Source organism: Scatophagus argus, chromosome 6, assembly GCF_020382885.2.
Source record: "Scatophagus argus isolate fScaArg1 chromosome 6, fScaArg1.pri, whole genome shotgun sequence".
NCBI classification, from domain to species: Eukaryota; Metazoa; Chordata; class Actinopteri; family Scatophagidae; genus Scatophagus; species Scatophagus argus.
Window position 1 is genome coordinate 4,357,941 of NC_058498.1, and position 10,906 is coordinate 4,368,846.

The 10,906-nt window shown below is 42.2% G+C and overlaps 1 protein-coding gene across 1 annotated transcript; it reads left to right on the plus strand.

Annotated features, from left to right (window-relative positions):
- The first annotated feature begins 4,220 nt into the window (after positions 1 to 4,220).
- tm4sf18 (transmembrane 4 L six family member 18) lies at positions 4,221 to 10,719 on the plus strand. Its single transcript, XM_046391721.1, has 4 exons — positions 4,221 to 4,496; positions 7,589 to 7,657; positions 8,351 to 8,493; positions 9,351 to 10,719. The coding sequence occupies exons 1-4, from the start codon at positions 4,317 to 4,319 to the stop codon at positions 9,547 to 9,549; spliced, it is 591 nt and encodes a 196-aa protein (XP_046247677.1). The 5' UTR covers positions 4,221 to 4,316; the 3' UTR covers positions 9,550 to 10,719.
- Positions 10,720 to 10,906: the final 187 nt, after the last annotated feature.

Sequence of the window (10,906 nt, forward strand, 5' to 3'; positions counted from 1 at the left end):
TCAGAGTCCAATAGGCACATTGCCATTAAATTTACTGACACAGAGGACGAACCTCCACAGCTTTGGTCTGGTAGTGCTGGCACAAAATGCCAACTGTGCACAAAAGATATCCCATAGTTTGTTATGCAGATTACCATGAAATCAGATGAGTCCAATCCAATCTGATGTTGAGACTACATGATAAAACAGTCAGGCCTTACAGTCATGATGTGGGAAAGGACACGCAAGTTATCTGCGTTTTTGTCTGTCAGGAAATGCCCTGCTGTCCCTCAACACACCACACAGACAGATTTGCAGCATAAATACAGATTTGCAGTATATGCGGCGGCTGGGATTGTGCGAAAGAGAATGTTGATAAACAGCCTGTAAACCATTTGCACCCTGAAGCAGGAGGCTCAAACGTGGTTCTGCTTCATCACAAATCTCCTGATGCAGAAACATGATGTTGGACTTTGTTTCGCTGTTGATCTCCTTACGGGGCCAAACCCCATCTGGTACCAACCCCTCACTCTCATAAAGAGCCATGTGTTCTGTCACCCAAACACATTCTGTTTTACATAATCTGCCCTTCATTAACACCGTTTGAAACGGCTCGTTAGTGGCCAGTTCCAGTTTACAGCGCAGTTTATCTGGATGTGCTGCATTCCAGCTGGATTATAAAATAGCTCGCAAGATGCTGAGCCCCCGAAACACACGTATGTAAACATACAGAGTCTGTCTAACACGGCACTATTAGGAGTCATGTTGTGCCCTGTTGCCCCACATAGACCCGCTGAACTGTTACATCATTTTGACCTAGAAAGAGGCAGCCTCGTCTGTGAAGCACTATGATGAGCCTATGAACATCGACAAAACATTTTGCATACAAGTTGGTCCTTGTAAAACTGAGCAGCGGTGTTGCAGTCTGTTTAAAACCTGTAATGTTGCCATTTTTTGGTTGGTCTCATCCATAATACATTAAAATGACATGTATGTCCTCATATGCTCTTTAATCCATATTTAACACGGATAAGATAAGATAACATAACATAAGATAAGATAAGATAAGATAAAATAATCCTTTAATAGTCCCATAACTGGGAAATTGCAGTGTTACAGCAGCCAAAAGCATACAGAGGGTGAAGAGCATGCAAAGATAAGAGCAGGATGTGCATTCAAAAAGAATATATACACAGGAAACAAGTACATGCAGCTGTACACAGTACAGAAAGACTATTTACTCTAGAATTCCTCAAGTTATGGTTAATGGATGGATTAATTATTGCACAGATTTTGTTTCAGGGACTATGTAAGTAAAGACTAATCCTTGTAGTAGTGGTTTACATGAGTAAAGATTATTGCACAATTATTATTACACATGTGTTATTGCACATGTCTGGCGTGACCGTTTGCCCCATTATTGCACATATATTATTGTCCAGTTAACACATTCAATCAGCTTTAAAATGTCCAGTCTATCAGCTGTGAATGTTGTGGAGTCTGACAGCAGTGGGCAGGAAGTAGTGGCAGTGCCTCTCCTTCACACAGCACGGGTGGAGCAGTATACCATAAAAGATGGTTGATGCCACCACAGAGGCATAGAAGCTCATGAGGAGTGGACCCTGTATTCCAAAGGTCCTTGTGGGCAGGAAGAGTCTGCTCAGGCCCTTTTTGTACTGGGCGTCTGTGTTGTCAGTCCAGTCCAGTTTGTTGTTGAGGTGAACGCCCAGGTACTCCCGATGTCTATTCCCTGGATGTTCACCAGTGCAGCTGGGGCGTGTTTGCACTTGCTGAAGTCCACCACCAGCTCCTTGGTTTTACCAATGTTGATCTGGAGGTGGTTCCCCTGGCACCAGTCCACGAACCCCTGTGTGAGTTCTCAGTACTCTCAGTCGTCTCGGTCCATGATGAGGTCGACGATCACAGAGACATCTGAGAACTTCTGCAGGTGGCAGGTTGGAGTGTTGCATCTGAAATCAGAAGTATAGAGATTGAACAGAAAGGGAGCCAGAACTGTTCCCTGTGGTGCACCTGTGCTGCAGAGAAGCATGTCAGATTCTCCGCTCTGCGTCCTCACATACTGTGACCTGTTTGTCAGGTAGTCCACGGTCCAGGCACTGAGGTGATGGTCTACTCCTGCACACTCCAGCTTCTCTCCCAGCAGGGTGGGCTGGATAGTGTTGAAGGCCCTGGAGAAGTCAAAAAACATGATCCTCTCCAGGTGAGAGAGCGATGTGTGCAGGAGGTAGATGATGGCATCCTCCACTCCGATGTCTGGCTGGTAGGCAAACTGCAGCTGGTCCATCGATGGGCTCACCAGCGGGCGCAGGTAGGCGAGGACGAGTCTCTCCAGGGTCTTCATCAGGTGAGACGTCAGCGTCTCTGGCCTGTAGCTGTTGAGCTCCTTCGGATGGGGGGTCTTTGGCACTGGTATCAGGCATGATGTCTTCCACAGCTGTGGGACTCTGGCCAGCGACAGGCTCAGGTTGAACATGTGCTGGAAGATTTCACACAGCTGGTCAGCTCAGGATCTCAAGAGCCTGGGACTGATGCCATCTGGACCTGCTGCCTTCCTCTCCTTCAGCTTCCTCAGCTGATTCCTCACCTGCATCGCTGTGACAGACAGACTCGAGCAGACAGGAGGGGTACTAGGGACTGAAGAGGGGGAGCCCATATCTGCAGACAGAGGGTGAAGTGGGTGAGGGCTGAATGTTGTTGCAGCTGGTCCTCCATCTTCTTCCTGCAGCACCTTTTCCCCTCTCTGATCCTCCTCCTCAGCTGGCCCTGCACAGACTTCAGCTCCTCTTTATTCCCTGACACGAAGCCCTTCTTCTTCTCCTTCAGGAGAGCCTTGATGTCGGGGGTGATCCAGGATTTGTTGTTGGAGAAGCACCAGATGGTTCTGGTCAGTACAGTGTTCTCTCTAATCTGTGACCGTGTGAGTCAGGCTGAGGATTAAATATCTATAAAATATGTTGTCAGCAAGGTCTGCTCGTTCGTTTTTTGTTTTTTGTTTTTTTTTTAATTTCACATTTTTAAACGATTTTTAAATGATTTCATGCTGTTTTCACTAAACAGCATGAAATGTGCAGAAAGATTTAACACTAGTCTAACTAGTAATCTCGTTAGCTTGTTAATCTAGTTAAACTGTGTTCTTACCGTTTGAAAGCTACTAATTACATTCACTCAAGTTCCACCTAAATGCAATTCTGAGAATCTTGGATTTTGCTTATTGACCATTGAGTTTTTTCCGTTAAAAGGGAAATACTGTACTTTTTAACTCCACTGCAATCTTACAGGCCTGCAAACCCACCTGAGCTGACAAACTGTCCACCACTCACATGCGCAGATTCCCTAAAATAAACACAAAACAAGCTCAGAGAAATGCCCGTGGCCACACCAGAGCAGAAGTCATTGAAACACTACATATGATATCTCTTCTGCATAATGCTGTGTTGAACTAAATGCTAACAGATTAGCACTGATGGATGAATCTAAACCAAACAAACAGCAGCGAGTTAAAGCACATCAAAACCTCAGAGCAGCAGGCTACCAGTTACTCACACACACATTAAACTCACAAGAATCCACAACTTGAATTTGGTGTTGATAGGCAGCACAGGATTGTCGGTATATACAAGACATTTGGCATGAGGGGGGTTTTACTGGAGCCCATAGAACAGATTCTCACATTCATTACATTCTTAAGATAAAGTTTCTGTCAACATACAGTAAACATCTTTCACCTATATCGTATCGTACGATACGATACGATACGATACGATTCTTAAGCTATGAATGCTAAACATTTGGCACTTGAGGGTGCATATTATTGTTATATCATTATTATTACTATTTTTACTTAATTGTGTTCTCTGCATTTATTTGTGATATTTTGTGTCCATTTACAACATATGATGGTTTAACTGATGCCCTCTGATTAGTTTACACTGCTCCCCTTACACACACACACACACACACACACACACACACACTTGTGGGATTTTTCATATCTCTTGCTGAGCTCTGTGTGGCCTTCCAGTCAGTGTGAGTGTGTTTCCTGCAGCATGTAGAGTCATTGCAGAACCCCTTCGTAAGGAAGGGAAATCTGTTCAGCACACACACACACACACACACACACACACACACACACACACACACACACAGAGCTGACTATGGTCACTTGTTGTAGTTTCCTGGCTCCCCAGCTGCTCTGACCCTTCCCTCCCTCCCTCCTGTTTTTCCCTTCCATCTCTCCCTTCTTCTCTGCTCTCCCTGGTCCATTCCAGTCCTCTCCTCTCCTCCCGGCGGTCGTGAGTGTGTTTTTTGGGTGAGCCATGTGTTGTTCGGTGGGTTTCGCCAGGTCTCTGGGTCTGGCCCTGCTGCCTCTGGCCCTCTGCTGTATCCTGGCCAACCTGCTGCTGCTGTTTCCAATGGGAGAAATCACGTACATTGAGCAGAACCGGCTGGCCAGCTACATCTGGTACTTTGGTGGACTAGGAGGAGGGGGACTTTTGGTGAGTAAATAAAAACTGCACTTTTGTTTTCATTTGGTAATGGTGGTCTATGTTTAGTCATGTGTTACATTTCTAGAGTTATACTGTAGATTTTTTATATTGTGATCTCATTTTTAGCTTTGAGATCATCACATTTCTGAGGTGGCGACATCTTCAACCTCTGACACATTTTGATAAAATGGCAACCACACCCAAAAGTTTTATTGTTTTAACACCAATATTTCAACCACACAGTGGTGTAGTGTGGAATTTTAGCTTAGTAGCATGGATTATGTATTACTTTAATAGTTTTGCTTTGCTTTAAGTTCAGTATGCGATTAACGACTTAAATAAAACAGGAGAAGGTTGTATTTTTGACTTTTGACAATTCTACCTAGCTGTTTTTAGGGTAATTCGTAATCAAAAAAATCGTATTTTTCTCTTTAGGTAAGATAGGATTTTAGACAAAACAGCGATTTATCACTCAAAACCTGAAACATGGTAGCCCTTCACACAGGTGGTGCATGTCCCTCTGCTGCTCGGATGGGATTGGCTTGCAGATGTCGCAGCGTGAGCTTAGTGACTTTGACTTTGATCCTCAAAAAACCACCGGGATGAATGAAGGGAAGTTAAGATTACAAGAGTGAAAAGTGGGCAGCGTGGCAACATCTTTCCAAATAAGTAAGCTGACTGGATTACTTTGCCGCCAGTAGAGGATGAAATAATGTGGTTTAACTGAGGTCACTGGTACCACGTGGTGAGAGAAAACTGCCTGAAACTAAAAGTGATAACACTCATCTTTTATTTGGGGCCAAAGCGAGTACTTGTTTTTACCGCTGTATGTAATACTGTGAATGAGATTCGTTAAAGCGTTTAGAGCCATGTGACACTAAAACTCTTCACAGAGGAATTTACTTTTCACTGAGAGCTGGTCTCACCTCCCTTCCTCCCTTATTCAGTGCTAATGGAGACAGATGCTGGTACGTGTAGATACAGTACGAGGTTTTTCTTTGTCATGGCTGATGGCTTTGTCTGACTTGCCCTTCTCATAAGTTGTTATCGACATCTTCACACAGGACAAACTTGATTTCAGACCAAACAGATTGTTAACTGTCACTTGTTCCCCCTTCAACACCATTCAGTGTGTTTGCAGTTGTTCACCGAGAACAATGCAGTGTTGTGTGAATTCACAGTTAATCTGTCTGCTCTGCATGCTGCTGATCTGATGGGTTTACGCTTCGACTGAGTAAAAAGGAGCCGTTCTTTTACTTTTGAGGAGAAACAGAGTAGAGATTTTTCCCAGCCAAGATTAAACTTGTTGACCAGCAGAGCACTTGTGTTGGCTACATGAAGCTTCACTATCTAAAATATTTAGATAGAATATATAGACAACTACTTAGAAAGAAAATGCTACATAGAAAGCAAATGTGTGATTTTTAACTACAACACTAGGTCTAATTGTATGTTTAACAGATGACCTTTGACAGTACTCATTTTTGCAGAAGATTATTGTAAAGCTGTGAAAAAATTACAACAGCTTTTGAACATTTTCATGTCATTGTTAGAAAACATTATTTATAGAGCTGATGAATCAGTGAGAAACCCATGTATTTCAACCGGAACAGGATGCAGAGCCATAATCAGAGGAATTATTAAGTCCATCTGAGTTACGAGAGAGATAAGCTTGGGCCTTGAAATGTTACTTTCCCATGTGGAAAAACACATTTCCTGCAGGTGTTTCCACAGTAAAAGTGAGGGGATTATGTGCCACGTGAACTATGGAGGAAGTTTTGTATTTCTGAGTACGAATATCAAACATCAGCAACAGCAAACTGGAGCAGATCTCAGAACAGGGAGGCCCCTGCATGACGTTATAAACAATGAAGTCCTCTAGTAAGAGCCTGTCTCAAATAAAGGCCTGGATCTTGCTTCAGTTGTGTTAATGAAAGGCCTTGCTCACTTTTACATAGTAGTTACTCTGCGTTTGGGTTAGTTTGTACATGTTCTTGTTCCATGGACTGTGTTAATGCTGGAGTTTTTCATACATCAGATAACTTTTTCTGTCCTTATTTTTTTTTCTCTTTGGGCTTTTCCTTTCTATGTGGAAATTGCAGAAAACCCAAGAGTCAAAGAGCAAGCTGAACCCCTCTGAAAGAAATCTATCTTTAGCTCCCTCTCTTCTTCCTCTCCCTCGCTCTTCCTCCTCCCCTGCCCACCACCCATTTTCTCTCTCGCTGTGCACTTCCCTCTGCATTGTCAGTCTGTCTCTGCTAAAGGATAACGCTTTAAGGAGGACATCCAGGATGTGTATGTAACGATGCCTATGATCTCTCTATGTGTGCGTGTTTGTGTGTGTGTGCGTGTGTGTTAGTAAAACCTTGGGAACTTCCCTCCCTCTGCGATTTAATGTTTGTGACCGCTGAGACAGAGACAACAAGGCAGGAAAGGGGAGAGGAAAAAGGGGAGGGAGGGATAGAGTAGAGCCCTGAACGAAACAGATGCAGGATTGTCATTATTTCTGTTGTTCCCCTGAAGTTCTCCTGCAGTTGTGTTGCAGTAAGGCTCACCACACAACAACACTGTACCCAAGCTGGAGTACACACTGCACTGTTTATGTGGCGTATGCTCTTGTTTGACCACTTGTATTGTCAGGATTTAGTATTCAAAAGTGCCCATCGCAATTCATTCCACCCGTACCTGTACCCATATCACCGTCAAGCCAGTTCAAGCCAAATTCCTTTATCAAACACATACACACACACAGCCCTTTTAATCCATTAGAATCAGATGTTTGATAAAAACTATTTTTCTGTTGCATATTTACCGCTAGCCATCAAAGATTTATCCTCATGGGACCATAAACATCTTCACCAAATGTAATGAAAATCTGATAGCTGTTGAAATATTTCAGTTGTGATGTGGCATATTGTTAGAGCACATTAAGCGGTATTAAGTGGGGGAATAACTTTGGAAGAAGTAATTCTCCCAGCAGCGAGAAGCAGGAACAGTAAACTTCCCTTGCAGTACAATCATAAATATAAAAGCTTCAGCATCTGTATTAATTATTGTTTTTTTTGTCTAAAACTGAACAATATTTATTCCTGTGCTTCCAGATGCTGGTTCCAGCTGTGGTCTTCATCACTTTGGGGAAATGTAGCTGCTGCTGGAATGAGAGCTTAATGGTAAGAGATTCACCAAACAATCAATAATATTAAAAGTCTAGTGGAGTTTGCACCAGAATCTGATTTTCTGGTCCAGGAGTGGTGACATTGCTGTTAAACTAAAGTTGTCATAGAGAAGAAGAAGAAGGATGGATTGCATTGCTATCTGAAGTGTCTCATCAGGTAACTGGCAGCTAATTGCATTAAGAAATTCTTTATTTCTCAGACAGATTTGAGTTTATTTTTTTCGCCTCCAGTTGCTCTTTTCCTTCTTCTTAAATCAAAATATTTAGGGTTTCCTTTCTTTCACCCTGCGTTTCTCTTCATAATGTTCTTATTTTCCTGCTTTTTTCTCGCTGCTTGGAGAATAATGCTGTACAGTTGTCATTAAGCCAGCTAACACTGCGTCCTTATGAGGTGGAATGCTAATGCTAATCCAGCCATGACAATTCAACAAGGCTCCCATTGTTACTCAACACTCGACTCAGTGAGCTTGGCTCACACCACTCAAGCCACACGCGCAGCTGCAGCTGTAAGTGTGTGTGTATGTGTGTGTTTAGCAGCTGTAACTTATTGATGAAATGGATAAATTAAACATCTTAAATTCACACAGACTATCTCTCTCTCTCACACACACACATACACACACAGTTGCCAAGGCATCCAAACAGGTACAGGTTCCCCTTTGAACTCACTTTGTGTGTTGCTCTCCAGATGTGCGGGTCGGTGTTGGCAGCTGTGATCGGCCTGGTGGGATCTGGATACTGTTTCGTTGTATCAGGGTTCGCCTTGCTGCAGGGTCCACTGTGCTTCACCTCTTTTGGATGGTCGTACCCGTTTGCAGACCAGGGCGGCAGGTAATGTGTGGCACTGTGTTCTGTGGGAACAAAACAAAATGAGAATGTGTCCACACAGGATGTCTTTGAGGGCTGAAACCTGTGACTCAATTTACAGTTCAAAATGATTAACTTCACAGTTGTACAAAACAAAGAAAATGAGGGAATCTTCATGTTTAGGACGCTGAAATTAGTGATTTTTTGTCATTATTGCTTGATAAATGATGAATCATTTATCAGTCAAACGAATTATTGTTGATTGATGAATAAGTTAGTCACTTGACAATGATTGTAGATCTTAGTACTGGACACTTTTTTAGTTATGCAGCTTTGTGTGCTTGCTGTGAAGCTTTTCTTGTAATGCCACTGAACTTCATGATTCCTAACATCACTGGGCTGATTGCAAAAGGGGGAAACAAAATTAAAATCCAGGTGTCGTCACTTAATGTCGACTAAATGGTACAACAAAGTTCAGCTAAACGACTCAAGTATTGACTTGGCATTTTTCCAAGTTTATTTTTGTTTGTTGTACCATTTTATAGCAATACTTGAGCAGCAGTTTGAGCTTCTTCTTTTTTTTTCCAAGGTCAAGAATGAAATTTCACACACAGCTCAAACACAGATTAACCACAGTTCTAAATGAGTATGCAAAGTGCATTAAGCTGCACACGACCATAGCAACAATACTTCACTACTTTCCTCTGTTTTACCATTTAACTTCACTGATGAGCCAACCATGAGCAAAACTACAATGAAGCTTTAAACGTTTTCCTTTAGCATTTTAAGAATGTAGCACAACAAACAGCAGCTGCATTTCTACTGACATTTTGCATCCGTTTCAGCTCGCTCAGTCTGATCTCTCTCTCTCTGTGTTTTAGGTATCTCTTACAACCGGAGACTTGGTCGCAGTGCCTTCAGCCGGTTCATATCGTCGAGTGGAACGTGACTCTGCTGTGTGTGCTACTGGGCCTGGCTGTGCTGGAGTTCATCATCTGTCTCTTACAGCTGGGAAACGGTTTAGTCAACGCCGTGTGCCGGCCCTGTTGCTATAAGCAGGAGTATAGTCTCAATGCTTAGATAAACACACCTGTATATGTAGACTCACCTGCAGAGCCTGTGCTCACATAGAAAGCCACACACCCAACTTGTATGCAAACACACAGGACATTAATGGCCGCATGCATGCACCAAAGTCTGCACACACGGCCTCATTGCTCGGCACTGTGTGTGTGTGTGTGAGTACAGCCTTCATTCTTAGACACACTTACATATGCAGGATCATGGACACCCGACAGCCACAGAGCAACCGCTGCATTTTCAAGCTTTTAATTGTAACTGTTAAAGTGGCAGCAATCCCCCTGCAGTCACTGATGATGACAAGCTTTTCTGGTGAAGCTTGTTTCAAGATTTCAAAGCCAACAGGTCATTAGTCCCCAATAATGTGGATGAGTATGTGTGCGTCTCTGTGTGTGTGTGTGTGTGTGTGTGTGTGTGTTTGTTTCCATAGAAAAGGATGCAGTTTACTTTGTTAATTTTTCCACCTCATGATAAGAGGCCAAGCAAGGCAACATGTACAAACAGTAAAGACACAGCAGGTGTCCTTGACAATAACATAATAATAATAATATGCAGCGTAGTAATAGTTACAGTAATTGTGCAGTTGTTACATAACACTCAATGAAACATAGAAAACAGAAACATTCATGTGCAGTATTTTCTGTTTAAAGACGATAAAGACAACAACAAACAACTTTTCATGTCATAAAATCCTTAATGTCAATGTCACTCACTTCTCTTTATTATCATTATTTACTTCATAAACCCAACAACTACTTTAAAGTCCTTTTTGTATAGACAGATGACATTCCAATTCAAATCAGTGTCATCACACTTACTTAGTGCAAGATGGCAGACTGTTTTATAATGTTGGAAATGAGAGAAGCTTTGTGGAATTGTTGATGGATTATCCTGATGCACCAAAAGTCTCAGTTTCTGTCCAGTTTTATTCTTCTGGGTCTAACACGTTTACACTGTGTTGGCTCATTCGAGGATTATGAGCAGATATTTGTGTGCATGTGTGTATATTTGTTTTCATTTTCCAAACATTTTGTTGTAAATTGTATCGGTTGCATCTTCCAGATGTTAGATCAGTGTTTCAGTGACATTTCATATATATATTTTAGTTATGTATTTTTATAATGTATGTTTGTTTGTGCTGCCTTGAATAATAAAAAAAAGGTTTCTGAATACAGCTGTATGTTCACATTCGCAGTCAAGTCATTCAGCAATTACACTAAAATCTATTAATCTGCCAATTACTTCCTGATTAAATGATTAAGTTTTTAGTTTAAAAATCCCATAAAATAAGTTCAATCAACTAATCGTTGTGGCTCCACTTCAGACGGTCCCTTTACATAAAATACTTCCATCTGCT

Coding starts and splice junctions, on each gene's coding strand:
- tm4sf18 (XM_046391721.1), top strand. CDS start 4,317: ATGTGTTGTTCGGTGGGTTTCGCCAGGTCTCTGGGTCTGGCCCTGCTG. Junction 4,497..7,588: donor TAGGAGGAGGGGGACTTTTG/GTGAGTAAATAA, acceptor CTGTGCTTCCAG/ATGCTGGTTCCAGCTGTGGT. Junction 8,494..9,350: donor TTTGCAGACCAGGGCGGCAG/GTAATGTGTGGC, acceptor TCTGTGTTTTAG/GTATCTCTTACAACCGGAGA.